Genomic DNA, 19375 nt, shown 5'->3' on the forward strand with positions numbered 1-19375 from the left:
TTCTCCAGTGCAGAAAGAAGTTAAAGGGCTGAAAAATTAACTGTCAGGAAAACAGTTACCTGTGTGATGAAGAGTTGCCCATTAGAAGATGGATAGATAGGTATGCAACTCTTTTTATATAGAATTTGCACAGAAAGAGAGATTGAAACAAATTTTGCATCTCTAGTAAAAGTGAAAAGTTTATCTCATAAACATAATCATTTTCATAATATGTATTTTAAACAAGTAATATCTTATACCTGGGTTCTAAAAGAAAATCAGGTCATGTTTTAAAAAAGGTGGGGCAAAGGGCATGAAAAAAAGCAAAGATCAAGCCTAACACTGAAAGAATGTGTGCTGTCTTCTTTCTGGGTTTAACCTGCATTGGTTGCTGTGCAAGTGAGGAACTGAATGGTTTTGGAGCATGAAGATGCTGGTCTGCTGAAACGGAAAGTCCAAGAACATGGTAAATGAAAAGTAGCAGGGAGATAAAATCTGGGTGAGGTCAACCAAAGGGCTGTGGATCCAGCAGGACTAAAATGCCCTAAGGATCTGAGAAAGGGGACAATGTTTGCCCACACAGCTGCTCCATTCAACAAACAGAAAGGCACAGCCCTGAAATAGGTCATGCTGCGTAAAGAGTCTAAGATGGAACTTACGTGTTTATTTATTATTTATCACTTTGTATTTATGCTTATTAAGGGAGAGTTTGAGTTCACCGAACACTGAGCATTTCCCAAAGCCATGTAGAAAGTCATCACGTTTCTCACGTAACTCATTATACAATACAGTTTATATTTAGAATTTATATGTATATTTAGAATAAAATAGCATAAGTATTTTAAAAATACTTTAAAAAAAAAAAAAAAGACAAATGACAACTTACCCTGAACAACAATTTCCCAGAAATGATTTAATTGTTTAATTTCCACTTTCTCTCGAAGGGCTTTCAGGAAGTTGTTAAAGCGCTGCTCTTCTGAAAACTGTGGTAGCAAGTTGGGATAGAGGAGGCAGCAAGTCAGAGCAAACACAAAAACAAATTCACCCCAAACCAAAGTTTGTTCTGAATCACCTTATTTATTACAAAAAAATAAAATGTTCTTCTTTGGTACATGGGAAGCTGGCATTCCAAACTGAGGTGTGTTCACTGGGGACCAGAAATCCTTCCATCTGTGGAAGGCACAGAGCTTCCTAGAGTCAGTTTTTCTGTGGTGGCCTAGCCCTTTGTTTTTAACATTTAATGTAGAAAATCCCAAACAAAAACAGAACAATTTAGTGAGTGCTCACACACTCATAACCCAGCTTCAATAATTATCAACTCAGGCCGAGCATGGTGACTCATGCCTGTAATCCCAGCACTTTGGGAGGCTGAGCCGGGCAGATCACCTGAGGTCAGGAGTTCGAGATCAGCCTGGCCAACATGGGTCCGTCTCTACTAAAAATACAAAAATTAGCTGGGTGCGGTGGCAGGCGCCATGTATTCCCAGCTACTCGGAAGGCTGAGGCAGGAGAATTGCTTGAACCCGGGAGGCGGAGGTTGCAGTGAGCCAAGATCATGCCACTGCACTCCAGCCTGGGCAACAAGAGTAAAACTCCTTCTCAAAGATAAAAAATAAAATAAAGAAATAATTATCAACCAAACCAATCTTGCTTCCTCTATACTATGACCTTCTCCCATAACCCTCTAATTATATTGAAGCAAATTTCAGTCAAATTATTTCATTTATAAATATTCTTGTATGAAATATAGAAAATATATACTCTTTTAAAACACTCACATGCCATTAACACCATATAAAAAATTAATAACTCCTTAATAGAACCAAATAACTAGCCAGTATTCTCATTTTCCTAATTGTTCCATAAAACTTAAAGATAATCTTTTTACAGTTCAAAAAATATCCCTTGGTCGGGTGCAGTGGCTCACCCCTGTAATCCCAGCACTCTGGGAGGCCAAGGTGGGCAGATAACCTATGGTCAGGAGTTCGAGACCAGCCTGGCCAACATGCTGAAACCCTGTCTCTACTAAAAATACAAAAATTAGCTGGGCGTAGTGGCATGCGCCTGTAATGCCAGCTACTCAGGAGGCTGAGGCAGGAGAATCGCTTGAGCCTGGGAGGCAGAGGTTGCAGTGAGCCGAGATCCGCCATTGCACTCCAGCCTGGGCAACAAAAGCCAAAGTCTGTCTCGAGGAAAAAAAAAAAAAAAAGGAAAAGAAAAAATAAGAATCTCTCCATTAAGACTGAATGATATGTCATTGAAGTCTCTTCTGCTCCTCTTCTATTTTTTTTTTTTTTTTTAAGAAATACAATGTGACTTGGTATTTTTAAGGACACTGGGTGGCAACCATGCACAGAGGTGTTATAAGACACTCCATCTAGCCTGGGTAGTGCTTTAAAAAAGCAATACACTTTTACTATCTCTTTCCATCGAACCAAATCTTTCTCCATCCAACTGAATCATCTACAGTCTTGTCCTGACTCTACTTTTCCAAAATTTGTCTTTTATCTGAAGAGTATTCAGGTCATCTACTTCTGAATCTGTTATTGAATCTAATTTTAATGATTTTTCCGTTTTCTTGTCACTCTTTGTAAGCAACTAAATTATTTAAGCATTAATTCATTCATACGTTCGGCAAGTATTTAATAAGTACCCACACAAGAACATATACTACAACTGTGCCCACTTTAAAAATCTGCTTTCTAATTTAAACTTGCTCACTTCTTACCTAGAGATATAAAAGCCTATACATAATTTGGAAAAGTTTTAGAAATATTTTCTAACAATTCATAATAAAACAATCAAACAGACAAAACCCACACAAAAGGTATGGGAGGAACTTATTGTCAGTGTCCTTTTTTTTTCCTGACATTTAGATCCCTACTCCTGTCTTCATAAAATCTTTCTCAATAATTATACCAATATATATTTTCCATCCATTTCCCTAAAATAGCTCATCCTTTACAATAATGAGTGGGCCACCAGAGGTTATAACGGAAATTTCCTTGGTTCCCTAAATAGGAACAGAAAGCAAAGGCCAGGGCTTCAGTACAATAAAAAGCCAATTTTCAGGGATAAAACACCCTACCTACTCATCTTTATCCCATCTCAGAAATGACAGTATAGTAACATGAGTTTAAGTCATTTTTAGTTCCACTGGCATACACTGCTATTCACATTGAGAATGATAATTTCCACGGCCAAGGCTCATTTCCAGGATGCTGTATGCCTCTTTCCCTGTGATAGTCGCCAACTGTTTAGGAAGAAAAGAGATGCTAGGATAGCATTACCTTAATGGCTTCTTCCCGGAAGGCTCGGATGCAGTCCATGCTCTTCATAAAATATGGTGTTTCATTAGTATCCAAAAACTGTTCGATGTGATTTATGAGCTGGTTACTCGCTAAAACATAAGACAACAAATTTTCTTAGATTTGAGTGATGCCTGAGAGAGGGTATGCTTCTGTGTTTATGCCTGTAAGCATGTATTATAGCTCATAAGCCTCATGGTCAGCAAGCACAATTGCCATACTTCTTTTAGGGGAGAGATGAGATGCAAAATTCTGATTTCAAAACTCTGTATTTGAAAAGTCTGAATAATACCTATTGATATTTGTCAAGAAATTAATTTCTAAAATGCTGAGAATTATAGTTGAAATATTCCTTTTTGGGATGTCAGAACCTAGGTTGTAGTTGTTTTTAAAACTGCTGTTGTTGTTATTTTATTTTCCCCCAGAATTTAGGGGTCATTTGGATAATTCGAAACTGCCTTTCCTATTGTATTCACAGAAAACAGATCCTCTAGTCCCTCCCCTAATTCTACACAGGATAATTGTCTGACAGTGATGGGCAGTGAAAAATAATGAGCCAGGGGACACCCCATCTTCTACCAATCCAAGGTTAAATTAGAAAAGATCAGCCCTAGTCTTAACAAAATATCCCTTTCGAATGAGAAATCATTACTATCTATCTTACGCCCTTAGCTGGACCTGAATATTCTCCCTATTGCTCACTACTCCAAAAGCCACAAATACTTAATAAACAGTAACTGTCAGCAAGCAATGTCATAAATGCTACAGAAAGAGAAAATGCATTCATAGTGTTATCATTTCCAAAGTAGATTACACCTTACAAAGAAACAAAAAATTCTTCAGTATGAATAAAAAGCAGAGGAAAAAGGAAATCTAAAAGTCATGAGGAAACTTAACTTGCTGTGCAGATCAAAACTGACCCTTAAGATCTGTGTGTGGAAGAACAAATCAGGGAGATGTGGGTATTCATGCCTAAAGGCTCCTCTCCCTTGTCCGCTGAAACCATTCACTAGCTGTGGCTGTTTGGCAATTTATGCTGAATGTTCAAGATATTCTATGACTGCATGTTTCCCCAAATCACAGCCACCTGTGAGCATTCTAGTAGCTACCTGTGTATGCACAATGCTAAAGAAAACTACTTTCAAGCTTTACCAATAAAGGCCCCAGGCCACTAACTCTGTGAATCTCAGTGACCTGAACATTACTCAACGCCTTCCTTATTAAAAACATGAAATCGGTGCTAAGAATCTACTTATTTCCTAAGGACCATACAGCATGTGGAAAGGATTAAAAAACTGGATGAAGTATTTTTTAATACAGCAATTTTCCAGCAAGGGAAAAATATCCCCAGTAACCATTTCATCCCTTCTACCAACTCAGAGATTATGATCTCCATTATAAGAATGCACTTAACAAACTTGAGGGATTAAAGAAACATTTCCCTGCAATTTCAGAAATCTTTACCAACGTATCCTGCAGCAGTGAATTAATATCCAACTACAATTCAAAGTAGAGAGAGAATGTTCAGATGAACCTTTTTAAACAAGGTAAATAATACAACCCTGATTAGTAGGCAGAGCAGAAAACCATCAACAAAAGCTCAAAGCAAACAGAAGTTATCTCCCCTTTTCGCTTGAAAAGCAAAATAACAGAAATGTTTGATAACAGAAAGCGGTGTACTTTCCCAGATCATTTGATACAAAGTTCACTTGAAGTTACATATCTGGGCACAAATAAAAACCTTTACAGGCCAAGGGCAATAATCCTAGAGACTCTAAATTTTCCATTTCTTTTGAAATGAGAATAGGAAATCTTAGGAAGCTATAACGTAAATGTTTCTCTTTGTTTGATAGTATATACTTATTGTGCAACTACTATGTAGAAGATACTATGTTATGTTCTGTGGGAGACAGAATTAAGTTGAAGATAAGGCCCTTGCCTTTGAGGAGTTTGCAGTTGAATAGGGAATATAACGCATATACATAAAATTAACACGGGGAAATAATGTGAAGAGGGCTATGAGTTTTAAGGAAATATATTAATTGGTTTGAATTTTTAAAAAATCTTTGGTGATTACAGAAAGCTTCACAAATCAACATGGCTTTTTAGCTAGGCAATGAAAAACAGAATTTGGCAATTACACAGTAGGAAACAGAATTAGCCTAAGTATGAAGAAGAGAGGTGAGAAAGCACAAGCTGTGTTTGGAGAAAAGCAAATGGCCTCATACACGGACAGAAATATGGGAAGAAAAAAGAGTGAGGATTAGACAGAAAATGGCTGGAGGAAAGGGAGTTCCAAGAAGAGGAAGTATGTGTGAGAGTCCTGAGGTAGGGGTACAGCTTGGCTCCTTAGAAAGTGTAGAAGAAAGAAGAAATTTTAGCGGTTGGATAGTGGAAAGGGAGCTGAAGAAGGAGGCTAAGAAGGATTAGTTAGAGAGGGAGACAGAGAGAGAGAGAGAGAGAGAGAGAGTGTGTGTGTGTGTGTGTGTGTGTCAGGAGTTCATGGCATCACAGTTACTAAGAGAAGAGATTATTTAAAGGAAAGAGTTGTCTGCTGTGTCCAAACTATTGCATAAAGACTACAAGGAAGAGTATAAAGAGCATAGGCAATTAAGGATAGAAACAGGGAATCCTAAGAGCTGGGAGCCCATGAAACAACTACACAGGTACTAAATTGCTTTGCAAAAAAACAAAGCAAAACAAAAAACCAAAACGACCAGCTTCCTGACTCATTTTATCCTGAAATATGATAGAACGAACACACACACACACACACACACACACACAGTTGCTATCTTACAGAGAAAAATATTCAAAAGAAACAAAAATAAATACCCAAGCCAACAATCCATTTGCAATGATAGAGGAAAGAAGGCAGTCCAGCCCACCATAAATTCTTTGTAAAAGGAAGTAGCAGGAGTCTCAATACCCAGTTTCTTTGTAAAAAAATGAAGTCCTAATGTATCTGTGGGCCTATTTGGATTTAGTTTTTCTTATTTACATGTTAGACTGTTCTGCTCTCTCCTCCAGAGGGTTCAGAAACACAGATGGATAAACATATCCAAACTTCCAATAAACCCAATGAATACAAAGAACCAGATTTTGGCCTTCTAGGAATATTCAGTTACATGGCTTGTAAATCTGGTCCATGATTCTAAATTCTGTCCCCCTACCCAGACTACTTTTGTGGTTCACTGACTATAACGAACCATTTAACACCAGGGAATAGCTGTGATGGATGATGCTTGAATATATGGAGTATCAAGAGGGATGTAGACAAGAGACTTCATTTCCAAAGTTTTGTGGCACTTCACATTTCCCTGCCATTTTTAATAAAAGTAAAATGCAGAAATGGCTGAAAAAATAATATTCTATAATATTTGGCTGGAATATGCTTTTGACTCCCCTGCCCCACATAAAGGAAATGCTGATCATCAGGGTGCTTTTCTCTGCTTCTACATCAATTCCAGGGCTAAGGAATGGCTTATCAGTCTTCAAACTCAGTAAATCACAGCCCCAATTATAATTCACCAAAACGCTCTTCAAAATTAGTCAGTGACTCAATAATACTCATTAGTAGCTAAAATAAAAAATGGCCATTGGAAGGGCCATCCATCTTAGGATACTAAGTCAGGCAAATGGCTGTCATTTATTTCCAGGATTACTTCAAATGTCTGTTTTGGATTTTGAGGTTTTAGAAAATGCAAAACCTTTAGATATGGGCATCATATACTAACCCAGTATCTTAAATGAATACAGATGTTGACACCCAAAATTAGTCTCAATACAATACTTCAGAATCATATTCAAAATGTTATCCAGATTTAGAAATGTTACAGAAGAGGAAAATGGCAAAGTTTTCTTGTTTAATCTGAAATACACATTCTGCTTCTCTACTGAAAACATTCAACACCACCCAAAGTCCTATAACACGGACTACAACTCCCCTCTCATTGCACAGTCACCAAGGTCAAAACATCCAGGGCCATGTGCATGTCTGCCTCTGCCTTTACATTTACTCACTACCTCTGTTCTTTGCAAAGATGTTTCCAACAAAGTGAAAGGAAGTCATTTATTGTAGGATTTTCTCCCCCATCTGACAGAGCCCAAAAAGCAGTAGGTTCCCTCATCTGTCACACATTATATATAAAAGACTGTGAAGACACCTCAAATGATTTGGCTGAACTCAGCCATCATTTAGGATATTTCCCAATTTAATTCTTCTCACTTTCTCAATGCCTCATGTAAATGTTACTTATTGAAATGCTGTACATTTTGCAAACGTCAGCAGTTAAATAAATTTTAAATGTTAAGAATAAATTTATGGCCGGTCGCAATGGCTCACACCTGTAACCCTAGCACTTTGGGAGGCCAAGGAGGATGGATCACTTGAGGTCAGGAGTTCGAGACCAGCCTGGCCAACATTGTGAAAACCAGTCTCTACTAAAAATACAAAAATTAGCCAGAAACTGCTTGAACCCAGGAGGTGGAGGTTGCAGTCAGCCGAGATCATGCCACTGCACTCCAACCTGGGCAACAGAGTGAGATTCATCTCAAAAAAAAAAAAGAAAGAAAGAAAAGGAAAAAACAAATTTATATAGCCAATGACAATTGCATCTTTATAACACAAAATTAAAAGTGACAATAAAAATCAAGCACTTAGATCAAAATAAGTATAAGGTCAAGTAGTTCATTATTAAGAGAATAAAAAGGAGTAATGCCCATCAGCAAATAAAACTCTAGGCAAGTAGTCCAGTCTACCATAAATTAAATCCAGACATAAATTATAATCATTGTTTAAGCCAGAAACTTATAAAAGATATTTGCCTGATAAGAAAGAAAGTCTGTTTTAACACAGGCAATTTAAGAAACATATCAAAAACAGACTTTCTTTATGCCTCTTTACTATCGGACATAAATTGGCCATTGTGGGTTGAGGAGGTGTGTATATCAGTCAGGGTCCAACACAAGGAATATAAATCACTCCAAATATTTAACACAGGAGATTTAAGACAAGCAATTGTTTCGCAGGTTATGAAGTGTGTTAAAGTCAACTGAGAATGGTGCTGTAACCCAGGGATTGGTAACAGCAAGAAACCCTTCGCATCCCTTGGTACAGGAAAAAGAAAAGAAAGGGTATAAATAGAGCTCAGGGATCTTCCTATGGGGGCTGAAGACACTGAGGACCAAAGATTCTACCCAACATAGAAAGGGAAGAAGAGATACACTGGTTTCTCCCTCCCTACTTCCCACCAGTATCTCTCATGCCGAACCCAGTAGGAAGTCTTTAGACACGGGAGCCTGGGAAATGCAACCTACAGGAGCCAGCTGTGCCCACACCTCCCTCAGATGCAGGGCATACAGAGAAGAAGGGAGGATGAGGAGGGGATCTAAGGGCACAGTGTGTTATGAACTCACAAGGGGATGGCCCGTTTTATGAATTGGTATTTCCAGGAGACAGAAATGCAAGGCATCAGGCTGGGCCCAGTGGCTCACTCCTGTAATCCCAGCACTTTGGGAGGCCGAGTCGGGCGGATCACCTGAGTTCAGGAGTTCAAGACCAGCCTGGCCAATATGGCGAAACCCCATCTACTAAAAATACAAAAATTAGCTGGGTGTGGTAGCGCACATCTGTAATCCCAGCTACTCAGGAAGCTTAGGCTCAGGCAGGAGAATCATCTGAGCCTGAGAGGCAGAAGTTGCAGTGGGCCAAGATCTCACCACTGCACTCCAGCCTGGGCAACAGGGTGAGACTCCATCTCAAAAACACAGAAATTAGCAAGGTATCATTTAAATTGTAAGGGAAGCTGAAATTTGCAGGTTTCTTTCTTTCTAGTGAGGTAGGATACAATGAAATTCAATTAAAAGTTACTGAAGAAGTTCAAAAGCATATTTAAAGCTTCTCCCAGAAGTTTTAATTTTTTTTAAAAAAAAGCTGTATTTCTATAAAAAACAAATTATGTAAAAAAATATTGTTTTCACTTCTACTTGAAACATCTTTAGAGCTACATACATTTCCTTTCCTTCGGGTCTAACAGGGCTGTGACATGCAACTGTGTGGACCATGACAATAAACAAGAGGTACTGGATGCAACTGAGCACTTCCCATGGCATTCTGGTCGTCTCAGAAGTCAAACGTACTTATGAAATTTTAAGTACAAAAAGAAGGTATCTTAAATATTTTTTCTCTAAATCACATACACATACACACACACACACACACACACAGTGCTGACTTATTTCTTAAACACCCTTCTTTCTGCTTCCACTTCTAAAAGAGTTCGGACTGAAGAGTGCTCTTTGCTCTTGGTATTCTTGCTTTTTAGTTGCATGGTCTTTAATGAAATATTCTTATTGAGGATAAATCACTGGATGGCAACAAAAGAAATAGAGAACTAGGAAAAAAGCATAAGCTTGAGTAAACTGAAAATAACACTGAAATTTGTCATCTTTTTTAAGCAGCTGGACTGAGAAGCAGACATAGCTCTGCTCTTTGCCTTAGCCTGCCCTTCTTCCACCTTCTAGAAACTGTCCTGCTAGCTCTTTGCCCCAAACTTCCTCATCTAACAAAAAAGAAGTTCCCTGCTTCCCTTTCAGAACAGAAAAATCAGTAGATACGACAGAGAGAACACCACAGCCATAATATTATGCATGACCAGTGGCACAGGAAATTGGACTAAGGTATGCAAAGTGCTGACCACCTCAACACACAGACGCAGTCCTGTATTTTTAAATTATTATTATTATTCTTACCAAAAACTAAAAAACTCAATTAAAACCTCACCATTTAAGTTCCACAAGTTCAGTCAGAGCCCATTTTTTCATGCTTAACGATTTTCTCATTAAGTGCAGTAATTTCTTACAAATTGCACAAATAAAAGTAAGTCCTGCTGGGTGTTTCCCCCCCTTTTTAAATGCTGCCTTTTCATTGATGTGTTAAATTAAAACCCCAGGCACAAGGAACAGAGTAAATGCAAGGTCTTTATTGTCAGAATCCATTCCTGCAGACTATGAGATCTCTCTCCTTTTATTTCTGTTTTTATTTGAGCTAGCTGTGAATCCTAGTTTGTAGCCACAGGAAGAATGATATGGAAGGTCTCTTGGCCTTAGCTCACTCTGTATAACACATATGGTAGTGGGAGCTAATGAGAAACTAGAAAAATGATATCCAGTTAGCCCACTGGCTGTAAGCTCATTTTACGTAAGAGAGCATTACGATACAACATTTTTATTCTGATGAGTAATATTTATCTTCTTCAATAGCTTGGGTATATGACCAGATCTGTTCCCAGGTCAGCTGGCAAATTTTAAGTTTCCTGGTAAGTGGAATGGTTCTGTGGCATTCTATGGTCTTGTAATTTTTATTAAAAATATTCAGTTTAACCATTAAAAAGCCACTAAACATAGCCCATAAAGCCTGAAGGTCATCAGTTAATATTTATAGGGCATACAGCAGTTAACTAAAGACCAAAGAACATGCACTGCCTAGTGTAACTAATTTTCCCCAATTCTACAAAGGAGTACACGTAAAGTAGAATATTGAGACATTATGCTAACATAAGAAAGAAACTGAAGGAAGACTTTCTAATTAAATGAGGAAATGATATCTTTCAGCTTTTTAGGAAATATATATGCCATATGCCTGAAGGAATGTGTTGTGGTGGGGGGTGAAGGCTAGGGAGGGCAGAGAAAGCGGGTCTCCACAATTTTCCAAGGTCCTAGAATTCTAAAACTTGCCAATGCTTACTAAAATTGATAGAGAAGAATTAAGAGCCTTATCACCATGCTTGATTCCATTCCAAATGAGCAGTAGGGGAAAGGAAAAATGCAAGATAATAGTGATTGGTACTGTAGCAATTTTATAGTATCTATCTAGCTTCATACCTGAGTAGATGTCCTCAAACTAATATAGGAAGTAAGTAGAAGACACTAAGTAGTCATAGTAACAGTGCAGCCAAGAGGAAACAGGAACACAAAATCAATCTGGCAATGGGATCCAATTAAAAGTTGGTAATTGAATGGAACTGAAACGCAGGTATCAGTTGAAAAACCAGAGTGAATGATGAGTCAGACTCCTTACCAAGGAGAGAAACAGGCAGCCATTGTTGAATGTGCTTTTGGGGAAGTTGGACAAGGGGGAGGCAGCACACAAGTCTTCTAGGATGCCTCAAGATTTTGAGTCTTTTTTGAAAGGAAATATTAGGTACCAGAAATTTTAGAAAGACCATATTCTATGTGATAACTCCTTCTAAAAACTGATAAATAATGTCTTGTGTTGATATGGTATCTTTCCTTAGGGACCTCTCAGATTCTTCTTTTTCTTTGCATTTTTCCCCCTCTATCCTTTCTAATTTTATGAAGAAAGTTTTACAGTATCCTAGAGGTCAAAATACAGACATGTTAGATTCTGTACTTCTTCTTTGATGGGGCTAAGACTTAGGAATTGATCCAAAGAACCAGAGAAGTAAATCTGCTACAATTCAAAAATTCAAATTCTTATTACTCCCAAGCACTGTTTTATTAAAGTCGGCAATGGAAACCAAAAAAGTCAGATGGAGGTCATTTTGTCTCACTGATGGTAGAGCAGCAGCAGCATCTAAGATAATGAGTCATACTACAATAAAACTATGGGCGGCATTGGGATCCAAAGATATACTGGTTCTCAAATCACAGGCATCTCTTTTGAGTAGGATTTGGGGGTAAAGATAAGAATGGCCATTTTTTTTAAAGAGTTAATCAGCTTTAGAAAGCTGATGCTGCAAGGGCATTAGCAGGAATATGGTTTGAATACAAGGTTCAGAGAGGGAATCTGTGTAAGAATGGGTCGGGAGTGGCAGAATGGGGCCAGATTGTGGCAAGCCTTGAATGGGGGACTGAATGGGAGTAATTAATAAGGGCTGACCCGGAATAAAATCTGTGCTATAAGAAGTTAAATCTGTACAAACATACAGGCAGGAATGAAGGAGAACTTTGAAGGTTATTAATGAAGGATGCTGGAACTGTCCAGTGATAAAATAGTCAAAGCCTGAATTAGGATAGTGATAGGATGGAAAGGAAGAGACAGACCTGAGAAGTAAATTAGAAGACGATTAGAAAGCAGAAGAGAAATGGATACAAAGTTGTCAGAAATGCCACTGAAGAAACTCAAGGCCAGGCGCAGTGGTTCATGCCTATAATCCCAGCACTTTGGGAGGCCGAGGCGGGCGGATGATCTGAGGTCGGGAGTTTGAGACCAGCCTGATCAACACGGAGAAACCCCGTCACTACTAAAAATACAAAATTAGTCAGGCGTGGTGATGCATGCCTGTAATCCCAGTTACTCAGGAAGGCTGAGGCAGAACAAGTGTTTGAACCTGGGAGGTGGAGGTTGTGGTGAGCCAAGATCGCGCCATTGCACTCCAGCCTAGGCAACAACAGCGAAACTCCAACTCCAAAACAAAAAAAAGATACTCAAGGGGCAAAACAGCAACACCACTTATTTCTGGAGAAAGTCCCATTAATAGGATCAGGAAACGCCATCACTTAGGTGGTTGCCTTTCTTAGAATGCCCTTCTTTGGGCACTCTCCTATCCACCTTTACCGTAACGGACCAGGTTATGCCAACCTCCTCCAGGAATTCTTTTTAAGACAGAGTCTTGCTCTGTTGCCCAGGCTGGAGTGCACTGGCATGATCACAGCTCACTGCAACCTCCCGCCTCCCAGGTTCAAGCAATTCTTGTGCCTCAGCCTCCTGAGTAGCTGGGACTACAGGCCCACGTCATCATGTCTGACTAATTTTTGTATTTTTAGTAGAGATGGGGTTTTGCCATGTTGGCTAGGCTCGTCTTGAATTCCTGGCTTCAAGTGATCCATCTGCCTTGGCCTCCCAAAGTGCTGGGATTACAGGCATGAGCCACTGTACCCGGCCCCTCCACGAATTCTTCTTCAAAGTAGTCACCTACCTGCATCTGCACCCAAATTGCCTTTGCTGAACTGTCTGTGTGTTATCTAAGTTACCCCTTCCACCTGTGCCCTAGATCCCATGCCTCTCCGCTACTCGAGGATTTCTTTCAGTCTCATGTCTTAAAAGTCTCTATGGCTCCTTCTCCATGATTTATACATACAACTCAGACCTTTTTCCTGAAGTCCAGACCTGCGTGACCATCTTCCCCTTCTCAGCAAATGGCAATTCGTCCAGTTGCTCAGACTAAAAATCTTGGGAGTTATTTTTAACTTCTTTCTCTCTCACACACTCTACATTCAAATGATCAGCAAAACTTGACAATTCTACTTTTAAAACAGATAAAAAATCAGACCTCTTCTTACTACCTCCGGTCACGTGGATTAACGCCAAAGCCTTCTAACTCATCTGCCTACCTCAACCTTGCCCTTTTCCTCAACATGGTATGAAATATAAAACCAGATCATCCGCTACTTCAAGCTCTTCAATGGCTTCATATTTCACTCAGAGAAAAGCAAAAGGTCTAGAAGACCTTATGTGATATGTACCCCAGCCAGCTCTCTGATTTCTCAGCTCCTACTTTCTTTGCTCCAGCCACACGGGCCTCCCTGATGCTTCTAGCCAAGCATACTCATCTTGAGCTTCTCAAGAACATGCTGCTCCCTCTGTCTGCAAAGCTCTCCTCACAGATATCCACTAGGTTCTCTCTCTCACTATCCTCAATTCTCAGTTCAACAGTTAGGACTTCCCTGATCCTCTACATAAAATTATAAGCCCATCTCAACCCAGCATTCCCTATCCCACTATCCTGCTTTAACTTTTCTCTATAGTGCTGTCATGGGTTGAATAGTATCCCCACCCCGCCCCCACATTCCTGTCCTTACCAAAACCTCACAACGTGACCTTACTTGGAAAGAGGGTGATCAGATGTGTGATCAAATTAAGATGAGCTCACTAGGAAAGGCCCTAATCCAATATAACTGACATACTTATAAGAAGAGGCAAATTTGGATACAGACATACAAGAACTCCCTGTTAAGAGAGAATCAGAGATTAGAGTAACGGATCTACAAGTCAAGGGATGCAAGAATTGCCAGCTGTCACCAAAGGCTATGAGAGAGCATTGAACAGATTCTCCCTCACACCTCTCAGAAGGAAGCAGTCCTGTGATTTTGGACTTTAGTCTCCAGAACTGCAAGGATAAACTTCCACTGCTTGAAGGCACTCAGTTTGTGGTACTCCATTACTGCAGCACTAGGACACTAACACAAATGCTTATCACCATTTGACATATATTTTCTTATTTGTTTACTGTCTGTATCTTGGTATGACTGGCAGACAGTAGGCAGTCAACAAATAATTGTTGAATGGATGAACAAATGGTGTAGGCCTCGCTAGTTTACTCCTCTAAAAGCCTAAGGAATGAACACGTCTTTTTGTTGTTCGTTCAGTTTAAACCCATAAGCTGTGTATTTAGTACTGGCTGCCACTTAGGGGAGTAGACAGTCTAGAACTCTCTTTTATCCCCTCCCTCCCTTAATTTTACAGAGACAGAAATGGTTACAATAAAGCTCTACTGAAGGGGGAAATGCAGAAAGAATAACATGCTATGTAAGAGATATATGCAGATGTACAGGGATGAGATATCACATCCAACATTGTCATGTTATATGCATGAAGACATCTTGGCGTTTTATTATTGCTTACTAAGTATGCCTCATCTCATCTTGGTGTACACCTTTTTCTTTTCTTAGATCAAGCTGCTTGATGCCACTGGGAATGGAGGGTTCTCCCAAAATGTACTGTCTCTGACTATATCCCCAATTTATTATACCCTAAAACAATTAACCATCTTGATCACAATACAGGGCATCAGTAGGGATGAACAGGGTTATTCCTATGAAGACAGAGAATGTGGGTATGGGCAGACTTTCAAAGGGAGGCAGACAATAAAGAAGGAGATGTCCACTTTTTAACTTTATATGCTATTATATTACTATTTGCATTTTCCCCCATATAAGCATGTACTTATTTTTAATGGAAGCCTAAGGAGCAAGTAAATCATCTCGAAACAGTTAAGAGATTGTCATACAAGGAGACAATAAACAATTGTTTCTATTTCTAGTGAGCTCTCAACAGGAAGACAATTTTCATGGGGTGACACTTAGGATACTTCTATTTCATTGATCGTTTTCTTTCTTTTTTGTTTTATTCTTTCTGAACCACATACTTTGTTCTTTTTGTTTATTACTCATATACTTAAAGAGCAGTGGTAAAAAAGGCCCTTAGAAATAATTTCATCTACTGCCCTCAGGAATTTGAAGCAGATCTGCAGGCATATCTTATCTTTGGTTTGTGGCTTCTACCCTCCTTACAATCCCATACATTTAAAATTCCAACGTATAAGTCTTGCTGGCTTCATTACAATCTACCTCAGAATAATTAGACACAGGGCAAACTGTGGGATAATCCAACCTTAGTTATATTTTCTTCTCAGTCCATGAGACAAAAAAGGAGTCAAACAAAATAAATACATGCTTGAGAAAAATGGGACAAAAGAAGAAACAAATGAAAGGAATAATGAACCTATAAATTTTCAAAATCTATAAACACTGAACTAAGACTTGATGTACTTGATATACCTGTTGCCACTAAAATTGACTTTCATTTCTCACAACTAATCACCTTTCTGCTCCAACAAGTTCCTAAAATCTACACAATTTTTCCAGTACTGAGTAAACTTATCCTCTACTAATATAAATTAATTTTTCCCTCGAAGCAGAGGATTCAGAAACACACATAATCTTGCAGCACACATAGCTAAGTTTATTTTTCTTAAAACGCCAATACCTGAAGACCTTTATTTAAAATATACCCTATTACCTGAACTGACAGTGTTTTCTTTAGTGTTACCCTGTAAAAATTAACTAGGATCACATGACCCAAGCTGGTTTAGCTGGGTGAGACAAAAATCATAAAGGTCTCACTAGCACAAAAGGTCTCAAGGTGAATACTTTCAATACTCAAAACATCATGGAAAACAACTAGATAGAAAATCAAAAGACAGATTTGAACAAACTATCAACCAAATCGCCCTGACATTTCCAGCACACTTGTCCTAGTAACAGGAGAATACACGTACTTTTTAAGGCCATAGAGAACAACTGTCAGAACAGACTATATGTGAGACCACATAAAAACAAGTCTGAACAAATTCAGACTGACTGAAGCCAAAGTATGATCTCCAATCACAACAGAATTAAAAATCAACAACAGGAAGAAATTGGGAAATCTTCAATATTTGGAATTTAAGAACACATTTAAATAACCCAAGAGTCAAAGAAACAATCATGAAAGACATTAGAATATATTTAAACTAAATGAAAACAAAATCATAACACATCGCAATTTATGGTGTGAAGCTAAAAAACTGCTTAGCAGGAAATGTATAGCTTTAAATGCCTATATTAGAAAAGAGGTTTCAAATCAATAATCTAAGCTTCCACCTTAAGAAACAAGAAAAAGAAAAGCGAATTACAGCCAAAGTAAGAAGAAGGAACGGAATAATAAAGATCAGAGCAGAAATTAATTAAATGAGAATAATGGAGAAAATCAGTAAAACTAACTACAAGCTGGGATCTTAAAAAGATAAACTCCATAAGCCTTTACCTAGACTGACCAAGAAAAAGGGAAGATACAAAATCCCCAAATCAGAAATAAAATAAAGAACAGATCTCAAAAGTATTATTATAAGGGAATAATAATCAATGTTATACTAAAAAATTAGACGAAAGGAACAAATTCTTATAAAGATATATTATTAAAACGGATTCAAGAAGAAATTTTAAAACTGACCAGATTTATTAGTTTAACAATTGGGCCCGGTGCAGTGGCTCACGCCTGTAATCCCAGCACTTTGGGAGGCCAAGGTGGGTGGATCACCTGAGGTCAGGAGTTCGAGACCAACCTAGCCAATATGGTGAAACCCCGTCTCCACTAAAAATATAAAAATTTGCCGGGTATGGTGGCGGGCGCCTGACATCCCAGCTGCTTGGGAGGCTGAGGCAGGAGAATGGCTTGAACCTGGGAGACGGAGGTTGCAGTGAGTCAAGATCACGTCCCTACACTCCAGCCTGGGCAACAGAGTGAGACCCCGTATCCAAAAAAAAGAAAAAAAAATTGAATTACTATGAAAAAGCTTCCCACAGTCTCTTTCTCACAGTTCCATGTTGAACTTGAGTTGGAGGACGCAAGTCTAGTCTTAAAATGGAGGTAAAACCACTACCTGGTCGCCCCTAGGCTGACTCTGGCTGTTGTCACTGCTGCTGCTGCCAAGAGGAGGAAGGCCATGATCCAAAGAAACCCAGCACGGGTGAGAAAATTGTTTATTGGTGGTCTGAGCTTTAAAACTATAGATGATGGGTTAAGAGAACATTTTGAGAAAGGGGGCACACTCACAGATTGTGTGCTAATGAGGGAACCCCAAGCAAACATTCCAGGGGCTTTGGTTTTATGGCTTACTCTTGTGTTGAAGAGGTGGACATAGCAATGTGTGCTTGACCACACAAGGTTGATGGATGTGGAGTGGAACCAAAGACAGTTGTTTCTAGAGAGGATTCTAGAAAAAGCCTGGTGCCCATCTAACAGTGAAGAAAATTTTTGCTGGTGGTATTAAAGTAGACGCAGTTTGAGAAATTACTCTGAAAACTATAACAAGACTGAAACCATACAAGTCATGGATGACAGAGTGGAAAAAAAGAGAATGTGCCCTTTAAACTTTTGATGATCACGATACAATTGATAAAACTGTTGTTTGGAAACACCACACTATTAACAAGCACAACTGTAAAGTGAAAAAGGCCCTTTCTAAACAAGAGATGCAGTCTGCGGGATCACAGAGGTGATGGAGGTGGATCTGACAACTTTATGGGTTGTGGAGGAAACTCTGGAAGTGGTGCAAGTAATTTTGGCTATGGTGGAAACTTTGGTGGAAGAGGAGGCTCTGGTGGTAGAAGTAGAGGTGGTGGCAGCAGAGGTGGTTATGGAGGATGTAATCGTGGATATAATGGATGTGGAGGTGATGGTGGCAACAATGGTGGTGGGCCTGCCTACAGCAGTAGTGGGGGCTATGGAGACGGTGGACCAGGATGTGAAAACCACGATGGCGGGTATGGTGATAGTGGTGAAGGATATGATGGTTACAATGAAGGAGGAAATTTTGGCAGTGGTAACTATGGTGGTGGTGGGAACTATAATGATTCTGGAAATTTTAGTAGACAAAAACAATCAAATTATGAACCCATTAAAGGGTGCAGTTTTAGTGGAAAAAGCTTGGGGAGTTCCTATGGGTGGTGGTTATGGATCTGGTGGTAGATGTGATGGATATGGTAGCAGAAGGTTCTAAAAACAGCAGAAAGGGGCTAAAATTCTTAGCAGGAGAAAGAACAAGGAGTTGTCAGAAAAGTTGCAGGTTATTTGAGATAGTCATCCCAAATGCATTAGAGGAACTGTAAAAATCTGCCACAGAAGGAATGATGATCCATAGTCAGAAAAGTTATTGCAGCTTAAACAGAAAACCCTTCTTGTGCAGGACTGTCATAGCCACAGTTTGCAAAAGTGCAGCTATTAATGAATGCAATATAGTGTCAATTAGACATACATTCCTGAGCTCTTTTATCTATTGTAGGTTTGTCTATTTCTTTTTCATTATATCAAGTATATTGCCCTGTAAATTGTGGTAGTGATAACAGGAATAAAAAAATTAAAGAATTTTAAACTTTTCAATATTTGTGTAGTTTTTCTATATTTTAGTACAGAAACTTAAACAAAATGCAGTTTTGAAGGTATTTTCTTTTGAGTTAACAAGTAAAGAAGATTACTGTTAATTACTATTTTGTATAAACTTTGCTAAAGTTAACTATAAAGAAACATATGCTGACTTGCAGCTTAAGGGGAATCTACTGTCCCCATTTCCAAACCATGACATGAATGGGCACTGACATGTGAAGAGAAGCGATATTTGTATGTTTGCAATGTGTTTTAGATAAACAGGATTTGGTATTTAAATTAGCATATTTGTGAATGTAAGAGCATTAAGGTGACCTTCAAATGAAACAATCTCAAAATTCAAAAAACAAAACAAAAGCTC

The 19375-nt window shown here is 38.8% G+C and overlaps 1 protein-coding gene across 2 annotated transcripts in view; it reads right to left on the bottom strand.

Moving 5' to 3' along the window:
- Positions 1–19375, bottom strand: part of XRCC5 (X-ray repair cross complementing 5) — a 93698-nt gene that overhangs the window by 11680 nt on the left and 62643 nt on the right. For both annotated transcript variants that reach the window (XM_032754583.2, XM_058438570.1), the window contains exons 17-18: positions 3270–3379; positions 866–962 (exon numbers count right to left, since the gene is read on the bottom strand). In XM_032754583.2, the coding sequence (XP_032610474.1) occupies positions 866–962; positions 3270–3379 (207 nt within the window). The remainder of the gene's footprint in view (positions 1–865; positions 963–3269; positions 3380–19375) is intronic.

Source organism: Hylobates moloch, unplaced genomic scaffold (genome assembly GCF_009828535.3).
Source record: "Hylobates moloch isolate HMO894 unplaced genomic scaffold, HMol_V3 SCAFFOLD_1, whole genome shotgun sequence".
Classification (NCBI taxonomy): domain Eukaryota; kingdom Metazoa; phylum Chordata; class Mammalia; order Primates; family Hylobatidae; genus Hylobates; species Hylobates moloch.